The sequence below is a fragment of the Ovis aries genome, chromosome 20, assembly GCF_016772045.2.
Source record: "Ovis aries strain OAR_USU_Benz2616 breed Rambouillet chromosome 20, ARS-UI_Ramb_v3.0, whole genome shotgun sequence".
Classification (NCBI taxonomy): domain Eukaryota; kingdom Metazoa; phylum Chordata; class Mammalia; order Artiodactyla; family Bovidae; genus Ovis; species Ovis aries.
In genome coordinates this window covers 31,884,586-31,909,072 of record NC_056073.1, presented here as the reverse complement: position 1 = coordinate 31,909,072, position 24,487 = coordinate 31,884,586, and the positions used below count along the sequence as shown (strand labels likewise).

Here is a 24,487-nt window from a genome sequence, read left to right as displayed (position 1 = left end):
GATTTATTAAACATGGGTGGCTCTAGAATTTTTGCATGTGAAGCACTCAGTACAGCCCTGTGTCCTCCTATGGAAACTGTGTGCAGAGCAAGCATATGGTTTTTACTCAGACTGTAGAGCACAGGCCATTCAAAACAGCAATGTTTCCTGAAAAAGCTTTTTATCCTGCTTTACATTAAGACTCTAAATTATCATTGATTGTTTAGTCTTTAGAGATGCTAATGGAGATTAATAGGGGGCTGAGAAATGTCTCGTCTTGATAACCTTTGGCATGTAAACCAGAAGTTGAAGGGAGAGAAGTTGTTTTTCATAATATTTCAGTCCATATAATTTATCTAAAAGTGGTGAAAGGTGCCTTCTACAAATTGTATCTGCGTATTTGATTCTTTGACACACTTTTTTTCAAACGCCATTCTATCAGTTCATGGCGCTGTTATAAATAGCAAAGAAAATCCCACCACAGAACATGCTTTCATATTTGCTCCCTCTCAGAGTTTCCCAAATGCTAATTTAGATAGAAAAAAAATTATCTTCAACTGCTCAGCCAGCTGACTCAATCTGTGATCTGAAAGTCGAATTATTTTCTTCCTGTTTCTCAGCTCATTATTTCTTACACTGAATGGACACTTTAGAATGACGTCAAGAGGCAGAAGAGACCAGCTGGTGTTCTCCTGTCGCTGTTTGAGTTGTATAGCACAAATATTTAAACTTTTAACCAATGATCCAAAGACTAAGAAGGAAAGATCTGCAGTGAAAAGATGACACCGCAACTTCGTCACTTTCCAGAAAGCAGCAACTTGTTCTTTCTTCTCTTTATTTTATTTAGAAATAATTATTTCACAGGGTTAAGCCTCCTAATACAGCAGAAGATCTTTTCTATGTTTACCAGGTTATCTATTAATGACAATCTTTACAAAGCTTGACCCAGTGTTTTCTCTCTCCCTCAGTTGGAACTGGTTCAAAATTGGGAAAGGACTATGTCAAGGCTGTATATTGTCACCCTGTTTATTTAATTTATATGCAGAGTGCATCATGTGAAATTCAGGGCTGGATGAATCACAAACTGGAATCAAGATTGCTGGGAGAAATATCAACAACCTCAGATAGTCAGACGACACCACCCTTATGGCAGAAAGTGAAGAGGAAATAAAAAGCCTCTTGATGAGAGTGAAAGAGGAAAGTAGAAAAACTGGCTTAAACTTAACATTCAGAAAACTAAGTTCATGGCATCCAGTCCCATTCACTTCATGGCAAATAGATGGGGAAACAATGGAAACAGTAACAGACTTTATTTTCTTGGGCTCCAAAATCACTGCAGATGGTGACTGCAGCCACAAAATTAAAAGACTTTCGCTCCTGGGAAGAATAGCTATGACAAACCTAGAGAGCATATTACTTTGCTGACAAAGGTCCATATAGTTAAAGTTAGATGGCTGGATGGCATCACTGACTCAATGGATATGAGTTTCAGCAAGCTCTTGGAGATGGTAAAGGATTGGGAAGATTGGCGTGCTGCAGTCCATGGGGTCACAAAGAGTTGGACACAACTGAATGACTAAACAACAAATGGTTTTTCTAGTAATCTTGAACAGACGTGAGACCATAAAGAAGGCTGAAGGCCAAAGAATTAATGCTTTCGAATTGTGATGCTGGAGAGGACTCTTGAGAGTCCCTAGGACAATAAGGAGATCAAACCAGTCAATCCTAAAGGAAATCAATCCTGAATATTCATTGGAAGGACTGATGCTGAAGCTGAAGCTCCAATATTTTCGCTGCCTGATGAGAAGAGCCAACTCATTAGAAAAGACCCTGATGCTGGGAATGATTAGGGCATGAGAAGGGGGTGACAGAGGATAAGATGGTTGGATGGTATCAGCGACTCAATGGACATGAGTTTGAGCAAGCTCTGGGAGTTAGTGATGGACAGGGGAGCCTGGTGTGCTGCAGTTCATGGGGTTGCAAAGGGTCAGATACAACTTAGCAAATGAGCAACAGTTGGGAAAATAGACAAGTCACCCTGCCAAAAGTTCACATTTTCCTTACTTTCACAGTTTAACACCTAAAACTTTTACTTTGTATCCATAACTGATCTTAAATGTCTTCTGCCTGAAGCCTCTGTTTAGCAGGTTAAGGCATGAAAAGTGTAAGCTATGGAAAGTCCACACGTGAAAGAATGATGATAGTATAAATTATCATGAATTTGCCTTCTGGAGTGAAACTGGCCATTATACCTGCTTTGTGATCGTTATCCCAGCATATATGTCAAAATATTTCTCTTAAAAATATCTAAAAGTGATCAAGTAAATTGTTCTATTTTTCTTGAAGGGAAATTCTTGCTAAGTGATGAGATAGGCTTTGTCTACACAGCACAAAGTGCAGTGGTTTTTCAGCTTATGACCTGGTTTGTCTATCAACAGGGATCAAACACTTCAGATTCTTGCCAAATCCCTTCACTATGGATCGTACACATGTTATGGAATCATGACCCTTCTGGTCAGTCAGGCACATCCACATTTCAGCTCCCCAGAAACCAGCCTCCAACTCCAATGCAGCCTGGAACATTCTGTCAAGGAAGTACATGCATGTTCAAAACCCTACCAGCCCCTGCAGTGGGGTATTTTCATTTTCTTCTTTCTATTTTTGCTTGCTGGGACCAGTCACTATCATTTTTCCCTTCTTCCCTGTCCTTCAGATACTTGAAATAATTTCAACTTGATTCAACTAATACTTTTCCGTCTTTAAAATCTCTTCTAAAACCAACTGAATTGCAAACCTTTTCATTCAATGTCACCACTGTTTGGTAAACAATTCATAGACCAAACTTAGCCATCTAAAATTAAATGAGAAGTGGAATGAGCTGATATTCGCTAAGCACAGGAAAACATGTGAGGCATAGGTAACTGGATATAGCACATCTCTTTATAAAAAATATGCTGACTTCAGGAGTGAAGTAATTCTTATCAAGGAGCAAGGGCAATTCTCCCAATTTATTTCACTGCTTTGGTCATAACAAGTACACATTTCTTTTTTCTTTTTTTAACTTTCCCCCGACACACAAACAGTGGTTATGCATATATTTGTATTTCAACTCAAGTCCTATAGAAGATATACTCAAGGCTATCTCATACCGTTCCTGAAAAGACTTTACTGGCTGCTCATAAAATTATTAAATGAGCACTTTAAGTACTTTATTTGTGACACTGGGCCCCTTTTTGGCTTTGGCCTGATCTAAGTAGGTCACCCAGAGGTCACTAGGGGCCGTAAATCAAGGGGTGGACTGGTGGCTAAGACAGCCTGCATCGCTTTAGTGCAATGTGCTATTTTAGTTTGTGCCCCTGAAATGACACCATCTCTTTGGCACCAGCCAAAGCAAGCTTCCTAGACATCTCTGGGAAGGGAATGTTTTGTAGTAATCCAAGGCATAGGTCACACAGGCATGAATAATTGTGGGGAGGTCTGTGTCTGCTTCGGCCTCTGTGACAAATAAAGTAGGGAAAACGACTTCCAACTGAAGCATTTCTCTAGGAGTCCGAGAATGGAAATTGATCCAAGCGATCTAGCAAACTGCAAAAGTAAAGAATGATCAACTTTTTTCAGCCCAGGAAAGTACGGTAGACTCTTCCTGCTCCTTCTTCAATCCCTTACTTGGGTTTCATTTGAGAACCCCAGATACGAGTATTTTTGAAAAAGGACTAACACAGCCAAATTACAATTATTATATTTATAACTATGAAATGTGGCATAATCAAACAAAAAAGTCTAACTCTGTTTAGCCAAGGCACATACACTTTATGTTCTCTTTCTCAACACTTTCCCCATAAAGGGTTTGACTAAACCAGCCTGAACTTTCAGAATCTATTGGTTTTGTACATAAACTTATTTAATCTCTTCTTCCTTCCTTTCTTCTTTCCTTCTTCCTTTTCTTCTTTCAATTTTGGAAAGGGAAAATGTAATTCAGTAAACAATATCAAAACATGCCAGATTACAACAGGTTGCATAACTGTTAACTTATTTTTTTTTAAAAAAATGTACTTTGGCTTCATAAGCAGTTTACAAAGAAAGACAAAGTGGGCATCTATTCTACTTAGAATTCTCTTTTTGACAAACTTTTTTGAAGTTACTTTTGAAAGGGGGAAAAAATGTTGGCTTAATTGGCTTGAGGAAAGGAGAGAGCTTTGGTTCAAAACTGTGTAGCATTTTTTTCCCCAAGCATCTCTTGATCTCTTTAAGACCGACAAGCAGCTATCTGTCGAGTGGACTCCCTTCTGCCAGTTTATCTCCATCTGGGAGCATTCTCCTTTGGAGAGTTTGATACAACCTCCCTAGACACTGTAATCCTATGCTGTGCTTCATTGTACCAGAACATCTGCAGGTCTGGCAAACACACTGCAGGTTCCAGTGGTCTTTCCAGAAGCAAGATCCTAACAGGCATGTAAGTGTTCAGGAAATATATAAGTTTGAGAAATACTTTCCACAGATGACTGTGAACTGGTGGTGGTTTTATTATTCTCATCACTGCACTTGACAACAGAGGGGTGAAAACAAAGGCAGGGAAAGCTTGTGGTTCTAAGGAAAGAAGAACTGCAACTTTGACTTGTGCCAAGGAGTAATTTTGGCTGCTGAGCTACTGGTAGACCACCACCTGAAGAACTGTTTATTCCCACACACGAATCCTGTTCTGTCCTTGAAAGCCGGCCAAGGGCCTCCACTGTGCACAACACTTTTTTTTCTATTATTATTATCACCATCATAATTGTTACAGTTATCACTACTATTATTATCCATCCAGTTCTTTCTACTAACATACACCAGACTGCCTGTCAAGAAGGCACAGTGACAAAACAGATGAAAGCCCTCTTTAATTTGATATGCTTGAAACAATAATGAGAAAGGAGCTCTCTAATTCCAATTATTGGTTTTTCAATAGCATGGTAATCAAATCAATCATTCTCCCAGCAAAGAACACAGCCTACCTGATTGGAACCATTTTCTAAATAGCATGACGATGGTTGGAAAGCCAACCTGTGTGTGAGTGTGTGTGTGTGTGTGTGTGTGTGTGTGTGTGTGTAAGAGAGAGAGAGAAAGAGGGAAGGAGTGAGAGAAACAAATACTGAGGTTTCTGGTGGGTAGGTGGGTGACTGCTTCTTTCTTTCTCACTAACCATATGCAACTCTTTCCTAGAACAAGAGCAAAGTTACACACCAATGGTTCTTAATTACGTGAACTTTAACATTTTCTTTAACCACAGAAAACAAAAGCTGAAGCAAACAGGATCTCAGAAAAGCAGTTAAAAACATATTGTGAGCACAACTCACGTTTTTTCTTCCCAGATCTTTCTGTGGTCCATAAATCTAAATGAATTATATATACTTTCAATCAAATGGACCAAAATCCTAAATGTGTGTTTCTTTAGGGGGAAAGGGTCCTTTAAAAGTGTATCCATTACAAGGAAATACAGTTGCCTTAGTAACAAGCTCCTAGGCCTCTTCCTTCCTTTATGTTAGAGGAAACTGATTGGACCAAAAGCTTTCTGCTTTCTTAGGCATGTTTAAGTGAGCCAAAAGCATGGAGGAAGCCTCCAAGCAGCTTGAATTCCTCTAGGTAGATGCCACTGTGCAGAAAAGATGACGTAATAGAATGCTGGAGCTTTTCAAATGAGATCCAAGAGAATATGTAATCAACTCTTTTACTGTAGGTGAAAAATGAGGCTCAACAAGGTTAAGTGACTTGCCTAAGCTCCTACATCTGCAAAACAGCAGGAGCAGGACTATAATCCAGGCTTCTAATCCCTTGTCTATTGGTGCTTCCACCCTATCATACCTCTGAAAAGAGGTTTATAAACCAATTTTTCTGTGATAAGTCCTGTTTTGAATATACTTGGAAAAGGGAATGGCAACCCACTCCAGTATTCTTGCCTGGGGAATACCATGCACAGAAGAACGTGAAGGGCTAATCAGACACTACGTTAACCAGACATGGAAAAAAACTCTGTATAGAATTCCTTTTATACATCACTTTCTGACCTATTCTAGGAACCCATTTTTGTGAATTAGAGTTGACTTATTGGAAAAGACCCTGTTGATGGGAGGGATGGGGGCAGGAGGAGAAGGGGATGACAGAGGATGAGATGGCTGGATGGCATCACTGACTCGATGGACGTGAGTCTGAGTGAACTCTGGGAGTTGGTGATGGACAGGGAGGCCTGGCGTGCTGTGATTCATGGGGTCACAAAGAGTCGGACACGACTGAGCGACTGAACTGAACTGAACTGAGTGCTTAGCACCTTCTTAAATATTAATAATATTTAATCCATATACCACCCTAGGAAGTTTGTAGTCCATTTTACAGTGAGTAAACTGAGACACAGAGAAGTAGAGTAACCAGCTTAAAATCACAGAGTAAATTAAGTGGCAGAGCTCAGGCAGTGTAGGTCTGGAGACGAAGCTCTTGACTAATATTCTGCAGGGAGCTTACTTAAAATGAAGGAACTACCCAGACAAGCTAGGCAAACATGATCCATGACTCCAAAAGCTGGATAAAAATATGCTAGATACAGGAATTGTAAGGATTCTCTCTCTAATCTGCAGAGATTAAGTTAAATGAGAAAATCAGTCTGGAAAAGTATAAAGTATATCACCTGTGAAGCACCATGCAAATATTATGAATCTATTATGAAGGTAATTTGTACAACCCAATAGGTATTATTGTTCCATCTCCCCACTGAGGAAACAGAGGTTTAGTTTAGCAATTACCTTGTTTAAACCACATAGGTAATAAGAAGCAAAATGAGAGTTTGAATCGGAATCTTGTCTGACTCCCAACTTGACTCTTTACAGTGCCTGTTGAGGTTGAAATCATCACCTTGATAATCATGACTGCTCAGGAGAAAGATCTTACAGGCTCCTCAATTCCTGCTTCATTGAGGTCTTAATTTTCAGAGTGCTCACATGCTCAGTTGTGTCTGACTCTTTGTGACTCCATGGACTGTAGCCCGCCAGGCTCCTCTGTTCATGGAATTTTTCAGGCAAGAATACTGGAATTGGTTGCCATTTCCTACTCCAGGGCCTCTTCCCCATTCAGGGATTGAACGCTTGTCTCTTGCCTCTCCTGTACTGGTTGGCAGATTCTTTACCACTGTGCCACCTGGGAAGCCCTTCGGAGAGGGGCCACTTAATCTATCAGTTCAGTTCAACCACTCAGTCGTGTCCGACTCTTTGTGATCCCATGGACTGCAGCATGCCAAGCTTCCCTGTCCATCACCAACTCCAGGAGCTTACTCCAGGAGTAAGCTCATGTCCATTGAGTCGGTGATGACATCTAACCATCTCATCCTCTGTCATCCGCTTCTCCTCCCGCTTTCAATCTTTCCCAGCATCAGGATCTTTTCAAATGAGTCAGTTGTCGCATCAGGTGGCCTTAGTAATTTATACTGCAGTGGTTGCATCTGTCTATAGGTGGCGCTCTTTAGCACTGTCGTAGTAGTAGCTTCCCTGGTGGTGCAGAGGTTAAAGCGTCTGTCTGCAGTGTGGGAGACCTGGGTTTGATCCCTGGGTCGGGAAGATCCCCTGGAGAAGGAAATGGCAATCCACTCTAGTATTCTTGCCTGGAGAATCCCATGGATGGAGGAGCTTGGTGGGCTACAGTCCACGGGTCGCAAAGAGTCGGACACAACTGAGCGACTTCACTACTGCAAAGAGTCAGACACGAGTCGTGAAGTCGCTCAGTCGTGTCCGACTCTGCGACCCCATGAACTATAGCCTACCAGGCTCCTCCGCCCATGGGATTTTCCAGGCAAGAATACTGGAGTGGGTTGCCATTGTCTTCTCCAGGGGACCTTCCCGACCCAGGGATCGAACCCAAGTCTCTCGCATTGTAGGAAGCCGCTTTACCATCTCCCTTTGAAGCAAAGGAGAAATTGTGGCTTGGTGTTTTGAAGGTTGGGTAGATAACTACCAAATCGTCCGATTTAGGCTTATCTTCCTAGTTGTAAACATGTTCTAATTCCTGAAGGGGGTAAATATCTAAGTATGTATACACAGAGAAAACATCTGTAAGCAGAAGTGAAAGCTGAGGAATGGAGCCTGAGAGCAAGCTTCAAGTCAGAGTGGCTCTACCTGTCATCCAAGTAAAGCAACAGTCTGAGAATGTGGCAAACAGCAACGAAGTTCGGGGAGATATTCTTTAAGCTGTCTTAAATTGTGATTAAAAAAAAATATATATATATATATGGTTTTAAATATTTCTGAGGCTACAACAAAGTAATGTAAAGACAGACATCAATAATGGTTGCATCCTAGATGATTAGATCACTGTGCTATACTCTTTCATTTGTCTTCAATAAACTTGAACTACTTGGGTAACTGCAAAAATTTTTACCAGAGCTCCTTTAAAAAAATGACTTGATAGGGTAATACCAGATATGGTTCTTGTGAATAAAAATGAATTTATGAGGTCCCTGAATCCAGATAACCATTAATTTGACAGTTCCAAATTCTTGAAAAGCTCTTGCCTGCAGCCCAATCTTATAAGCTGCAGTTGAACAAGGAATCTGTAGATTACAAGGTTAGCCATTTCAATTTGCAACCTTTAATGTCAAACTCCACCACATAGGTCTACCTAGGGAAACCCAGGCAGTGTAGTGGGTGTCAGAAACTAGTAAGGCTGCCACCTCCCAGCCTAGAAGGAGAGGTCAAGGGAGAGGCAACTGACAGATCTGGGGTACCAGGGTGCCAGGCAGAGTGAGAGAGGGAAAGATCCAAAGGCAAAGAGAGAACAGAGGCAGCCGGGTGTAGTGCAGAGCTAAGCAGCGTGGCACCGTGGAGAACATTCCCATCAGTCCAACCACTCCTGCTGTGTGCTGAGCAGGGAGACAGACTTCCTTCCCTTAGGTGTTAGACAAGAGAGCACAGAAGAGGGACAAAGGGATATCAGCACTATTTTTTACCCTAAACTGAACCTTTCATCAGTTTCAAAAAAAAAAAAAAAAAAAGCATTTGAAAGACCCATTAAATTCCTTTGTCCCAGTTTTGCGCTGCACTCCTGGGGTATCATCCCATCCGGGATGCTGTCAAAGTCCTCCAGTTCCTTACCCAAGTTGTTTCAAAGTTTCCAACAGTGTCAGAGCTAAGCAGTCGATCAGAAAGGCTCCTGCCAGAAAGACATGTTTACCTTCACCAAAAACATCATCCTCTTCATCCATCAGCAGCTCCTCGGGGTCCAGGTACTGCATCTTGGAGATGGCGGTCAGCGTTGCAGCCTGCACGTAGCCCCGGCAGCCTCACTGGCCCCAGAGGCGGTTTCCCTTCCCCAGGTTGCCTAAGCGCCCCAAGAGGGCAGCTTCCGCCTCTGCCCTTGAGAAAGCAGCTTCATTCATATGAATAGGCTTCGAGAACCTTTTGAAAAGTGCATTCCAGGTGGGGTGATTTTCACCACTGACAAGAAAGAATTCTCTCTCTCTCTTTTTTTTTTTTTTTGGAAGGGGGCTGCAGATCCGGTTGAAGCTGAACACAGATAACACTTCAAGTCTGAGGGCAATGAATTTTATTTTCTAGCAACAACTTTCATATTTTCTTAAAGAGGAAGGTAGGCGTTTAACTTTCCAACTTGTGAATTTAAACACAATGGGTAGTGTTGAAAGAGAGGGGGCTCACATTTCTCCTCTCTCAGTTTTGCTTCAGTGACAATTTATCTGTAAGGAAAGCAAGCCTCTCTGTTAGACCTACGCAGGCGTTTGGAGGGACAGAGCTTTTCTTTTAGTCAGTAATAGTTGCATTTTTCTTTTTTGTAACAAAATTTGAGGATTAGAAACTTTCCAAAACTTAAACCAAATTTAATGCACATGTAGACTCTTAATGACTCAGTTCATCTTTGGTAAATTGTTTGGATCAAAAAACTTCCATTTAATAACACTGACTCAGTCTGATACTTCAGACTTACCACTAAAGCAGAAAGTAGAAAATGTAACTCAGAAGGCAGTTCCTCCCAGAATGAGGAGTAACCTCTGAGCTGTCACGTGAGTACCAGTGGTTGGCATCACCATATGGAAACACCCAAAGTGTGCTAAATTCTATACTGCTGTTCAAACACAAATCTGAGTGAACTGCAACTTCACTAGGGGTTTCTCAGCCCTCTCCCCTCAGGTGTCAGAAGCTCGGAAAATGCAAATAGAGATGATGGAGGGCAGTTATTGGCCCAAGGTGTTTACTTCTAGCAATTCTGTTTACTGAGTAGGGTTTTAAAAATATGTACATATATATTAACAGACTTTGTTTTCTAGAGCAGTTTTAGATTCATAGCAAAACTGAGAGGAAGTAATAGCAATTTCCCATAATCCCCTGCTTTCCCCCAGACATAGCCCCCCCCTCATTATCAAACCCCACTCCACCGCCACCGCTCCCCATATCCCCCTCCCTCCCAGAGTGGTATGTGTGTTACAGCTAATGAACCTACACTGATAAATCATCATCACCCAGAGTCCAAGCTTTACAATCTTTTCATTCTTTGGAGAAGGCAATGGCACCCCACTCCAGTACTCTTGCCTGGAAAATCCCATGGACGGAGGAGCCTGGTAGGCTGCAATCCATGGGGTCGCAAAGAATCGGACATGACTGAGCAACTTCACTTTCACTTTTCACTTTCATGCATTGGAGAAGGAAATGGCAACCGAGTCCAGTGTTCTTGCCTGGAGAATCCCAGGGACGGAGGAGCCTGCTAGGCTGCCGTCTATGGGGTCGCACAGAGTCGGACATGATTGAAGTGACTTGGCAGCAGCAGCAAGGTTCATTCTTGGTGTTGTACATACACTATGCGGAGAAGGCAATGGCAACCCACTCCAGTACTCTTGCCTGGAAAATCCCATGGATGGAGGAGCCTGGTGGGCTGCAGTCCATGGGATCACACAGAGTTGGACACGACTGAAGCGACTTAGCAGCAGTAGCAGCAGCATATACACTCTGGGCTTGGACAATTATATAGTGACATGTATCCACCATTATAGTCTCATACAAAGTAGTTTTTCTGCCTTAAAAATCCCCTTGCTTTGCTTATTTATCCCTCCCTACCACAACCCCTGGCAACCATTGATCTTTTTACTGTCTCCATAGTTGTGCCTGTTCTGGAATGTCATAGCTGGAATCATACAAAACGTACACTTTTCAAATTGGCTTCTTTCACCTAGTTGTTGTTGTTCAGTCACTAAGTCGTGTCTGACTCTTTGTGACCCCATGAACTGCAGCACAACAGGCTTCCCTGTCCTACACTATATCCCTGAGTTTGCACAAACTCATGTCCATTGAGTCGCTGATGCCATCCAATCATCTCATTCTCTGACCCCCTCCTTCTCATCTTGCCCTCAATCTTTCCTAGCATCAGGGTCTTTTCCAATGAGTCTGCTCTTCACATCAGGTGGGCAAAGTATTGGAGCTTCAGCATCAGTCCTTCCAATGAATATTCAGGGTTGATTTCCTTTAGGATGGACTGGTTTGATCTCCTTGCTGTCTAAAGGACTCTCAAGAGTCTTCTTCAGCACCACAATATGAAAGCATCAATTCTTTGGCACTCAGCCTTCTTTATGGTCCAACTCTCACATCTGTACAGGATTACTGGAAAAACCATAGCTTTGACTATATGGACCTTTGTTGGCAAAGTGATGTCTCTGCTTTTTAATACACTGTCTATGTTTGTCGTAGTAGTATGCATTTAAGTTTCCTCCTTTTCATGGCGTGATAGCTCGTTTCTTCTTGAAAGTGAAACTGAAAGTCGCTCAGTCTTGTCCAACTTTTTGCTACCTTATGGACTATACAGTCCATGGAATTCTCCAGGCCAGAATACTGGAGTAGGTAGCTGTTCCCTTCTCCAAGGGATTTTTCTAACCCAGAGATCGAACCCAGGTCTCCAGCATTACAGGTGGATTCTTTATCAGTTGAGCCACCAGGGAAGCCCAAGAATACTAGAGTGGGTAGCCTATCCCTCCTCCAGTGGATCTTCTCGACCCAGGAGTTGAACTGGAGTCTTCTGCATTGCAGGCAGATTCTCTACCAGTTGAGCTACCAGGGAATCCCTCCTTTCTTAAGACTGAATAATATTCCATTGTTGATGTAACACAGCTTATTTATCTATTCACCTACAGAAGGATACCTTGGTTGCTTCCAATTTTAGGCAATCATGAACAAAGCTGATATAAATATCTATGTGCAGGTTTTTGTGTGGACATAAATTTTCAACTCCTTTGAGTGCATAAAAAGGAGTGGGATTACTTATTGTACGGTAAAAATGGCTTCCCAGGTGGCGCTAGTGGTAAAGAACCTGCCTGCCTATGCAGGAGACATGAGACGTGAGTTTGATACCTGGGTCAGGAAGATCCCTTGGAGAAGGAAATGGCAACCCACTCCAGTACTCTTGCCTGGAGAATCCCATGGACTGAGGAGGCTGGCAGGCTCCATAGGCATGCAGAGTCAGACACAACTTAGCATGGCATAGCGCTATGGTAAAAGCATGTTGAGTTTTGTATGAAACTGCCAAATTGTCTTCCAAAGTAGCTGTACCATTTTGGATCCCCATCACTAAAGAGTTGCTAAAGACAGTTCCCATTGCTCCATATCCTTTGAGCACCAGCAGTGGGCTTCCCCCTGTGCTGGCTGCCATAGGGTTTTCAAAGAGAATATGTAGCCTGGGGCCTGTAGGAACCTCTAACTGAGCTCAGCCGGGGCTGGGACCATCCTTGGGGTGAGTTTGGAAATAGTGAGTGTTTGCGGATGCACAATGACTAGGGGTATGGCTGATATTTAATGTCTTGGTAACCTTTCTGCAATGCATGGGATAGTGGCTTGAGAGGAAGGCCTGTCCAGCTCTAAATGCCAACAGTGCCCCTCCCACCTTGAGAAATACCCTGACAGGCAGATAGCTGGAGCTGAAGTCTTTCTCTAGATCACTTCTTCTCCCTTTCTTTCTAACCTTTCCACTACATCCTCCACCCCAATTCCCATTCAAATGACTTTTCTGGGGTCAAGGATTGTGATTAATTACCTAAATCATATTAATGGGCTTGAATTGGAAGATGAAGTCACTATGGAATACAGTATGGGGGTTCCTCAAAAAATTAAAAAATAGAATTACCATATGATTCAGCAAGCCCAATCCTGGGCATACACTGTGCCCTGCCCCCCACTACCTCCCCGCCCCCACCGCTGCCCCCTCCCTGCCCCCACCGCTGCCCCCTCCCCGCCAAATTTGAAAGCAAGATCTTGAATTGATGCTTGTATTGCTATGTTCATTGCAGCACTATTCACAATAGCCAAGATATGAAAGTAATCTAAATGTCCATTAATGGATGAATGGATTATGAAAATGTGGCATATACATACAATGGAATATTATTCAGCCTTAAAAAAGATGGAAATCCTGTTATAGGCTATAAAATGGATGAACCTTGAGGACATTTTGCTAAATGAAATAAGCCAGTCACAAAAATACCAGTACTGTATGGTTCCCCTTATTCAATGTACCTAAAGGAGTCAAATTCATAGAACAGCAAGCAAAATGGTAGTTGCCAGGGGCTGAGGGAGAGAGGAAAATGAGAAGTTGTTCAATGGATATAGTTTCAGTCATGCAAGATGAAAAAGTTCTAGAGATCTGTTGCACAACGGTGTACATATTGTGGACTTAAAATGTGGACTTAAAAACTGTTAAGAGGATAAATTTATGTTATGTGTGTGTGTTTTTTTTTTAAAACTATATCCAAAAAAATGGTCCCCAAATGTAGGAAATCTGCATGTAAACCAGAGCTCCATTTATTGTGGCTGGGATGAGAGGACAGGTTTCAGTTTTGATGATCACTACATTTCTCACCCATTGTCCTATGTCCTTTAATCTGCACACCCTCACAAGGTGAGCTTCAGTTCAGTTCAGTCACTCAGTTGACCCCATGAATCACAGTATGCCAGGCCTCCCTGTCCATCACCAACTCCCGGAGTTCACTCAGACTCACGTCCATCAAGTCAGTGATGCCATCCAGCCATCACATCCTCTGTCATCCCCTTCTCCTCCTGCCCCCAATCCCTCCCAGCATCAGAGTCTTTTCCAATGAGTCAACTCTTAGCATGAGGTGGCCAAAGTACTGGAGTTTCAGCTTTAGCATCATTCCCTCCAAAGAAAACCCAGGGCTGATCTCCTTCAGAATGGACTGGTTGGATCTCCTTGCAGTCCAAGGGACTCTCAAGATTCTTCTACAACATCACAGTTCAAAAGCATCAATTCTTCGGCACTCAGCCTTCTTCACAGTCCAACTCTCACATCCATACATGACCACTGGAAAAACCATAGCCTTGACTAGATGGACCTTAGTCGGCAAAGTAATGTCTCTGCTTTTGAATATGCTATCTAGGTTGGTCATAACTTTTCTTCCAAGGAGTAAGTGTCTTTTAATTTCATGGCTGCAGTCACCATCTGCAGTGATTTTGGGGCCCCAAAAAATAAAGTCTGACACTGTTTCCACTGTTTCCCCATCTATTTCCCATGAAGTGATGGGACCAGATGCCATGATCTTCGTTTTCTGAACGTTGAGCTTTAAGCCAACTTTTTCACTCTCCTCTTTCACTTTCATCAAGAGGCTTTTTAGTTCCTCTTCACTTTCTGCCATAAGGGTGATGTCATCTGCATATCTGAGGTTATTGATATTTCTCCTGGCAATCTTGATTCCAGCGTGTGCTTCTTCCAGTCCAGCATTTCTCATAATGTACTCTGCATAGAAGTTAAATAAGCAGGGTGACAATATACAGCCTTGATGTACTCTTTTTCCTATTTGAAACCAGTCTGTTGTTCCATGTCCAGTTCTAACTGTTGCTTTCTGACCTGCATACAGGTTTCTCAAGAGGCAGGTCAGGTGGTCTGGTATTCCCATCTCTTTCAGAATCGTCCACAGTTTACTGTGATCCACACAGTCAAAGGCTTTGTCATAGTCAATAAAGCAGAAATAGATGTTTTTCTGGAACTCTCTTGCTTTTTCCATGATCCAGCAGATGTTGGCAATTTGATCTCTGGTTCCATCTGTAAGCTTAGGAAAGCTTAAATAACTTTTCTAAGAGCGCATAGCTAAGTGAGTGGCATACTGGACTAACTAAAGCTCATTCCATTGCCTCTCATCTAAACAGCTTTATGGAGTAACTGACAATGATCTGGGTCACCAAGGCATCCGTGTAGCTCTCGGGGATCTGCATCACCTCCATTTTCTCCCACCTCAGAACCAGCAGGTTACCATAGCAACCCTGGGGCCCCCAGCCATTCTACTTCAGCAAGTTGAGCATAATCTCTCTTAGCCTATCTCCTCATCTTCAGATGGAGAAAATAATATCTCCTTGTTATGCATTTAACTGGGTCCTCACCTCCCACCCACAACTGAAATCCATATGTTGAAGTTCTTAACCCCAGTACCTCAGAATGTGACCTTATTTGAAAATAGGATAATTGCAGATGTAACTGGTGAAGATGAGGTAATACTTGAATTGGATGCCCCCCCTAAAAATCCAACTGTTCTTATAAAAAGGGGGGATTTGGACACAGGCACACAGAGAGAACAACCTGTGAAGAGGAAGGCAGAGGTCTAGAAGTCAAGGAATGCCAAAGACTGCCAGCCAACCACCAGAAGCTACGGAGCAGGCTCTCCCTGCCTCCCTCAGAGGGAGCTGGCCCTGATGATGCCTTGGTCTCAGACTCCTAGCCTCCAAAACCATGAAACAATGAACTTCGGTTATGTAAGCCACCCAACTTGGGGTGCTTTGTCATGGCAGCCCTAGCAAGCTAACACACTTCCTCATTTGGCTTGTTTTGAGGATTACAAAGGCTAATTCATGTAAAGGAACTGACATAGCACATGGCACACCACACACACCCAGTTGTAATCTCTCACAGGGCAGCTTAGGGCTACTCCTCTGGCTGAGGCCTCAGTGCGGATGGGAAGTGAGTAGCCACCATGTTCGCTACAAAATCTCAATAGCCCTTTGGGCAGTCTCCCCAGTCTTTTCTTTTCCAGTTCAGACATTTGAAAAAGACAGATAACAATCTCAAAGAACAAGCCACAGATGCCACTGAGAATGCCTTGAGAGCACTGTGTTGGAAAACATGCTCCTTGTTCCCAAAGTTAATGCTCACCTTAGAGAGCGAAGATGTATATGCATGACGTGTTGGCTAAGGCGGAAAATGAATGAATGGCCTACAGACGCGTGCAGCCATATGAATCCATTCCAAAAACATCATGTTGACTAAGAAAGCCTCATAAAAATATAAATATGAATCTAACTATATAAATGACAAAAATGGCAAAATGAACAAAATGTATAAGCTAAACTGACAAAAACAGTTTAACAAGAGAAGAGGCATACAGATTTTCTTAATATTTATATGCCTGGGGAATTAATAAGAAAAAACTTAAAATGTCAAAGAAGTGGTTAGATCTGGGGGCTATATACTATCTTAACAAAGAGTGGTAAGTTGTGGAGTAGCAACTAGAAGAAGGAAGACCAGACAAAGGAAGGCGAGGAGGTTGGAGCTCCTAGGGGAGGTGAACTGTGAGAGAGAGACTAGGAAATGTATGATAGATATGTGTGTGTGCGTGCTTAGTCACTCAGCTGTGTCCAACTGTTTACAACCCTTGGACTGTAGCCCACCAGGCTCCTCTGTCTATAGGATTTCTCAGGCAAGAACACTAGAGTGGGTTTCTATTTCCTCCTCCAGGGGATCTTTCCTACCCAGAGATTGAACTGGCGTCTCCTGTGTCTTCTGCATTGCAGGCAGATTCTTTACCCGTGGATTGCTTAATAAGATATGCTATGCAGGCTCATCTCATCTCTGGTGATAAAAGTGACCTTCAGTTAATGAAGAGTCATTTTCCTTTTCCTGCTATAGAAGAGGGGAAAACCTTTACAAAGGGAAATTTATGCCCTGTTTTTAGGCAGAATGGGAGAAAGCTCTGCTTTCTGTGTCTGCTATTTCTGAATTCCCTTCAGCTAAAAATACTTTTTTTAGGGTTTCCCAGGTGGTGTTGGGGCTTCCTTGGTGGCTCAGATGGTAGAGAATCAGCCTACAATGCAGGAGACCTGGGTTGGATCACGCTGGAGAAGGGCATGGCAACCCACTCCAGTATTCTTGCTTGGAGAATCCCCATGGACAGAGGAGCCTGGCAGGCTACAGTCCATAGAGTCACAAAGTGTTGGACATGACTCAAGCGACCTAACACACACATATGCGGAAATAATCCTCATGCTAATGGGGCATATTTTGGAGCAATATATTCTGATCCCCTTCAAATCCATCCTGGAAAAAAAGACTGAGGCTTGCAAAACTCAGTGTTCAGGGTTGGTCAATTTACTGAGGTGTAGGTTATAGAGAGTGGCTTTGACTAAACAGTAAGAGGTGAGTCTGGAACAACAACCAAAGGACCTTGCATTTCAGTGACTGAGGCAAACAGCTCTGATAATTGGATTTGAGGAAGAGAACGAAAGTGAGGATGAAGCTTACTTTCATAGTGTGAATCCTGTGAGCCAACTATTTTAATCAAGTCTTATTTGTGACAGCTTGGGATTCCCTCGTGGCTCAGACGGTAAAGCATCTGCCTGCAATGTGGGAGACCTGGGTTCGATTCCCAGGTTGGGAAGATGCCCTGGAGAAGGAAATGGCAACCCAATCCAGTATTCTGGCCTAGAAAATCCCATGGATGGAGGAGCCTGGTGGGCTATAGTCCATGGGGTCGCAAAGAGTCGGACATGCCTGAGCAACTTCAATCATGGGCTAAGTTTAACAACAGAGCTCAGAATATGGCAAAGCTTTTATACTCTGAGCAATTGGTATCTACCTTGTGCTGTACCAGGTATGCAAATGTCAAAGTCATGTCCTTGCTTTGAGACTCTTTACTTGCCCATTTCTGTGTTCATTCATTTATTCCTTCATTCATTAATTCATTCATCCATTTATCTATTTGAAAAATTGATAATGAACATCTACTATATTTTAGGCACAGAGGGAAACATTTAAGTAAATGCATAAATGATTACGTGTGTGTTGTGTTGAACATGTAAAAATCAACATGTTATACGATATTATTTTGTAGTATAAGAATTTAAGTTATAATGATTGGCTATTTACTAAACATTTCTGCATGATTTGCTGTTTTAGAAAAAAATGACCATATGTGAAGTGCTTAAAGGAGGAAGTCACACTGATGGGAAAATGTCATCATCCAATGTGAGCTTTCATTTCAATACAGGATGAGCTTCACAATCTTCCCTCTGTACCCATTTCTGGAGAATTTCCCACTCCTCCAGAAAGTATTTCTGAATATTTAATTTTCAGGTACAAAAACTTCAGAGCAGGGAGGAATCTGAAACAATTAGGCGTCTTAGAAACAGAAAGAAGAACAAAGTATGAGAGAGGAATTGAAACTGTGAGGAGAGTTTGGAATCAAAAAAGAAAAAGAAGGTGAAAAAACCCACAGAGCCAGAAATAATCTTATCTTTGGGTAACTTTGACTGTAAAAATGCACATAAAATGTGCCTAACTGCAGGATGGCATGGATAAGGAGCTGGGACTAAAGAGACATGATTTTAACAATATTCCTATTTTCATGTTGCAAGAGAGTATACCCGCCTTGTTGGATGACATTCCTCCCAGAGGCTTTGAAGTCTTCCTGTTCACCTTTCCCAGTTTTAGGGGTATCTCTCAACTGTAGGAGCCACACTGAAGGTTGCTTACTACAGGTGCTGGCAGAGTCTAAAGGACAGGCTGAATGAAATTCTGGATGGATTTGCCTTCCCCAGCTCTGTTGTAGCCTTGAAAACCAAGAGCCTACAATACAGTGAAAACCAGCAGACTGGCAGTCATTGGAGTGTTTAGGGAATCAGCTTCAAGCTTCTTTAGCCCTTTTCTCAGAAAATTGTCATGATTTGACTTGTCTGTTGGGTCCCTGGAAGACCCCATTTACAAGACTGTCTTTATTTAATTTGACTCAGATTCGCCCAGAGTGAACAGCCTCTTTCCTGGGTCTGTTTGTTGAAAACAAGCAGAGACAACTGGGGAATAATTAAGCAGCCCAGGGTGATGGAAAGAACTGTGGGAAACCAGTAGGTGAACCAAAATCTTAAGGAGAAAAAGTGCTCAGGAAACAAATGGCTATAGAGGACTTGAAAAGCTCTGACATATTCCTGGGAATCCAGAAGACCAAATGTGTAGGGCTGAATACATGACCAGGCTGTGCACATGCTAAGAAAAGATCTTCAAAGGCCATAAACAGTCACCCCTGTCTTATCTTGAGGCTCTGAGGAAGCAGGAAGGAAATGTTAAGGCAAAGTTATAAGGTGAGAGTTTGAGAGTATGTCCCAGCTTACACAGAATCACCTGGCAAAAGCTAAGACTAAATTGGTTTCAAGCGTTTAAAAAAATCTCTATCCAACATTAGCTGACTGCTAAGTAACTAAGCAGAGATTTCAGTGTTATTCTTTCAAATAACAAAGAATACAGACTTTATAGAACTAGTTCAGAAAAGTCATTAAACAACAACAAAACCCTCAGGGAACTTCCCTGGTGGCTAAGACTCTGCTCTCCTAATGAAGAAAGCCCAGGTCCAAGCCCTGGTCAGGGAATTAGAACCCACATACTGCAACTAAGACCTGGTGCAGCCAAATACATACTTTTTTTCTTTTTTAAGTCTTAGGGAAGGGGGAGAATCTGATTTCCAGAGTTCCCAAATAATATTAATTAAATTGTCCAGTTTTCAACAAAAAATTGAGACATGCAAAGAAATAAGAAATTATGAGCCATCCACACAAAACAAAATAAAACCTATCAACAGAAACTGTCCCTGAAGAAGCTCAGGTATTAGACTTACTAGGACAAAGACTTTAAATCATCTATTCAAAGTGTATTTAAAGAACTAAAGGAAATTAAACATGGGAAGAAAGTCTCACAATGGAAAATATCAACAAGAAGATAGAGATTATCTGAAGAAAACAAAAACATTAACTCAAAAAACATATATGTACCTGCATGTTTATTGCTGTGCTATTTATAATAGTCGAGATATGGGAACAACTTTTATACGCATCAATGGACAAATGGATAAAGAACATGTGGTTTATATACACAATGGAATACTGTTGCTGCTACCGCCAGTTGTTGCTGTTGCTTCAGTCGTGTCCAACTCTGTGCGACCCCATAGACGGCAGCCCACCCGGCTCCCCCGTCCCTAGGATTCTCCAGGCAAGAACACTGGAGTGGGTTGTCATTTCCTTCTCCAATGCATGACAGTGAAAAGTGACAGTGAAGTTGCTCAGTCATATCCGACTCTTTGCAACCCCATGGACTGCAGCCTATGAGGCTCCTCCGTCCATGGGATTTTCCAGGTAAGAGTACTAGAGTGGGATGCCATTGCCTTCTCCAAATAGAATACTGCTGCTGCTACTGCTGCTAAGTCACGTCAGTTGTGTCCGACTCTGCGACCCCATAGATGGAAGCCCACCAGGCTCCACCATCCCTGGGATTCTTCAGGCAAGAACACTGGAGTGGGTTGCCATTTCCTTTTCCAATGCATGAAAGTGAAAAGTGAAACTGAGGTCGCTTAGTCGTGTCCAACTCTTAGTGACCCCATGGACTGTAGCCTACCAGGCTCCTCCGTCCATGGGATTTCCCAGGCAAGAGTACTGGAGTGGGGTGCCATTGCCTTCTCCAAAACTCAGCCATAAAAAGAATGAAATCTTGTCATTTTCAAGAACATGAATGAGCCTAGAGGGTGTAGTATGTTAAGTGAAACAAGTCAAGCAGAGAAAGACAAATACTGTATTATTTCACTTAAATGAAATCCAAATTTCACTTATATGGAATCTAAAGAACAAAACAAATGAACAAACAAAACAAAACAGAGACAGACTCATAGATACAGGGAAGAAACTAGTGATTGCCAGAGGCGGGCAGCTGGAGTGGGGGGAATGGGCACAATAGGTGAAGGGGATTAAGAGGCACACACTTCCAGTCATAAAAATAAATAAGTCATGGGGATGTAATATGCAGAATAGGAAATGCACTCAGTATTATCATAATAACTTATAATGGTGACAGATGATAACTAGATTTATTGTGGTGATCATCTCACAATGTATATAAATGTCGACTATGTTATATACCTGAAATTAACACATCATCATATACCAATTGTTCCTCAATAAAAAAGAAAATATGTGTACACATAGTTTTTCTAACAGAGAAATGTGATAGAATGATCAGAAAAGAATTTCAAGTATAAAAATAATTACATTTTTAAGAAGGGAAATTGTCCCAAACTTGGGCTGAAGTAGAACTTTGTTGTGTGGTAGGAACAGCAGCACCTTCTGGGACGTATCTAACATTTCTAATAAAATGTGCCATCGGTTTCCTGATAGATTTTCATGAGATAAGTATACTTCTGGGACTTCAGTGGTGGCACAGTTGATAAGACACTCGTCAATGAAGGGGACATGGGTTTGATCTCTGGTCCGGGAAGATCCCATATGTGGCGGAACAACTAAGCCTGTGCACACAACTACCCAGCCTGAGCTCGAAAGCCTGTGCTTTAGAAGAGAAGCCAGTGCTGTGAGAAGCCTGTGCACTGCAACTAGAGAAAAGCCCTGGGCCAGCAACAAAGACCCTGCACCGCCATAAAGAAATAAATAATAATTTTAAAAGAGTCCTTCTAGAATATTGATTTATCCTACCTGCCTGACTTATATACTGAGCTAAGATACTAGAAATTCTTTTTTTAAAAGTCTAATCGGCTATATACCAATACAAAACGTTTTTGGTGTTAAAAAAATAAAAAGTCTAGTATGTTAATGATCACCTAACTTACATGTCTGTATATAAATGACATCATTTGTAACTTTTAAAACTAATAACATCTTTTAGATATATGAAGGTATACAGTTTTCTGAAATGTACTTTGGGTTTTCTAGACAGTTAAAGATGCTGGTGCAAGTCCTGTCATGAGTAGAGCAGGCGTCGAGGACCCAGGAAAGCTATGGAATCTGGGGCACAGGGTGTCTGGGCATCTGCAGAGGGAGGGCCCGGGAGCTCCATTCATTTGCATGTACTGTTTTTGTGGGCTATGACCCATTCATCATCTCCTGACTGGTTTCTCTTAAGCCTCAGAATTTCTGCTCCTCCAGGATAGCAACAAAAGTAAGAAGCTGAAATTTGGGACTTTCTGTATTCTGATTTTGGCTAAATGTGTTTGAAAACTCTTCCCAGTGTGGCTTCCCTTTAATAGATATGTCTCCATGACCCCTGATTATACAGAGGACAGAAAAACAATCTGGGGAAAGAGTTCTTTCAAAAACCACACTGAAGGAAGGAAGGAAGGAAGGGGAAAGAAAAGGAAAGCATGACGCTAACGGAAGAATATTCTTCTTTGGGGAGGAAAGTACCTCCAGATTGTATCCTTTTTTTTTTTTTTTTTTAAAGGTTCTGTGGGAGGATATCTAAAGCACTCCTTGATTTGAAATGCCAGCCCTCCTGAATTTCAGAAATCTGGCTCTGGGTGCTATATGAACACTGCAGGGCAGAAGCAGGCCATGGATAAGCCCTCAGCACACTGAAACTGATTCCCAGGTTCCTGGCTCACCTTAGATGAGCTTCAGACCTGCTTTGTAAGCCACCCAGAAAGACCTAAATGAATTGAACCATTTGGATGGAGAAAATAGAGAATCATGGATGAAAAAAATCACTACTCCTCCTTTGTTTCCTAGCAGGCTCCTTCCTCAGGGAAGGATCAGTGAGAAAAAAGCCTGGTAAAAGGAAAGACAATCAATGCATCCTGTCTGCTGAATAAGAGTGCAGTCCTGTGCAGGACGGACAAACTTCCCATTTTCTAATTCTTTTTCACTGACTATTCTAAAGCCTTTGACTGTGTGGATCACAACAAACTGTGGAAGATTCTTAAAGAGATGGGAATACCAGACCACCTTATGTGCCTCCCGAGAAACCTGTATGCAGGTCAAGAAGCAACAGAACTGGACATGGAACAACAGACTGGTTCCAAATTGGGAAAGGAGTACGTCAAGGCTGTATATTGTCAGCCTGCTTATTTAACATATATGTGGAGTACGTCATGCGAAATGCTGGGCTGGATGAATCACAAGCTGGAATTAGGACTGCCAGGAGAAATATTAGTAACCTCAGATATGAAGATGACACCATCCTAATGGCAGAAATCGAAGAGGAACTAAAGAGCCTCTTGGTGAAGGTGAAAGAAGAGAGTGAAAAAGCTGGCTTAAAACTCAACATTAAAAAAACTAAGATCATGGCATCTGGTCCCATCACTTCATGGCAAATAGATGGGGAAAACAATGGAAATCGTGACAGACTTTATTTTCTTGGGCTCCAAAATCACTGCAGATGGTGACTGCAGCCACAAAATTTAAAGACACTTGCTCCTTGGAAGAAAAGCAATGAAAAACCTAGACAGTGTATTAAAAAGCAGAGATATCACTTTGTTGACAAAGGTCTGTATAATCAAAGCCATGGTTTTTCCAGTAGTCATGTATGGATTCGAGAGTTGGACCATAAAGAAGACTGAGCATTGAAGAATTGATGTTTTTGAACTGTGGTGTTGGAGAAGACTCTTGAGAGTCCCTTGGACAGCAAGGAGATCAAACCAGTCAATCCTAAAGGAAATCAATCCTGAATATACATTGGAAGGACCGATGCTGAAGCTGAAGCTCCAATAATTTGGCCATCTGATGCAAACAGCTGACTCATTGGAAAAGACTCTGATGCTGGGAAAGACTGAAGGCAGGAGGAGAAGGAGATGACAGAAGATGAGATGATTGGATGGCATCACCGACTCAATGGACGTGAGTTTGAGCAAGCTCCGGGAGATGGTGAAGGACAGGGAAGCCTGGCGTGCTGCATGCCGTGGGGTCGCCAAGAGTTGGACACGACCAAGTGACTGAACAATAACAACAAACTCTTTTTCCAGGTCCCCAATCTATCAGCTTGACAGTGGTTTCAAAGCTTTTTCCTCTAAAGAAGTGGGGTAGCGCCAGCTGCTTCCCTCCCTGAAAAGAGCATGCCCAAAATATACCACTGAGCTGGTAGAGAAAGAGGGTGATCCAATGCTGGCGCTTGATAGTTCACTGAGCTGCTCTGTACTTCAGTGGAAAAAACAGGGCTACGATTTAGTCTCTTGCCTCTAACTAAAAGAAAAAGCTAGCTGAAAGAGGAGAAGATGGAGAGAGGGAGAGGGAGGAGGGGAAGATAGAGAGAGAAAAGATAAAAGAAAAGCAAGAGGAAAGGAGGAGGAGGAGGAGGGGGAGGAGGAGCAGAAGAAAAAGCCGCAGTGACTTTAAATGCAGTAGGTGACCATGGTCATAACCTGGAGCAGTGAGGGGAGGAGCTGAGCTTCCTTGTTAGGGCAGCTCTCTCTGTCTCTCTCAAATTATTGCACACCCGAATTTGTAGTTATTAATCAGTATGC

General features: G+C 42.3%; 1 protein-coding gene across 7 annotated transcripts in view; it reads right to left on the bottom strand.

Moving 5' to 3' along the window:
• The window catches only part of RIPOR2 (RHO family interacting cell polarization regulator 2), a 217,509-nt gene that overhangs the window by 101,262 nt on the left and 91,760 nt on the right, over positions 1-24,487 (bottom strand). For 3 of the 7 annotated variants that reach the window (XM_060403424.1, XM_004019098.6, XM_060403425.1), the window contains exon 1: positions 9,169-9,282. The exons of the other annotated variants lie outside the window; for them this stretch is intronic. Coding sequence is in view for 2 of the 3 variants with exons in the window: in XM_004019098.6 (XP_004019147.3) it covers positions 9,169-9,229 (61 nt within the window). In the remaining variant the exon portion in view is untranslated. Of the gene's footprint in view, positions 1-9,168; positions 9,283-24,487 lie in introns of those variants that run through there. 7 annotated transcript variants of the gene reach the window in all.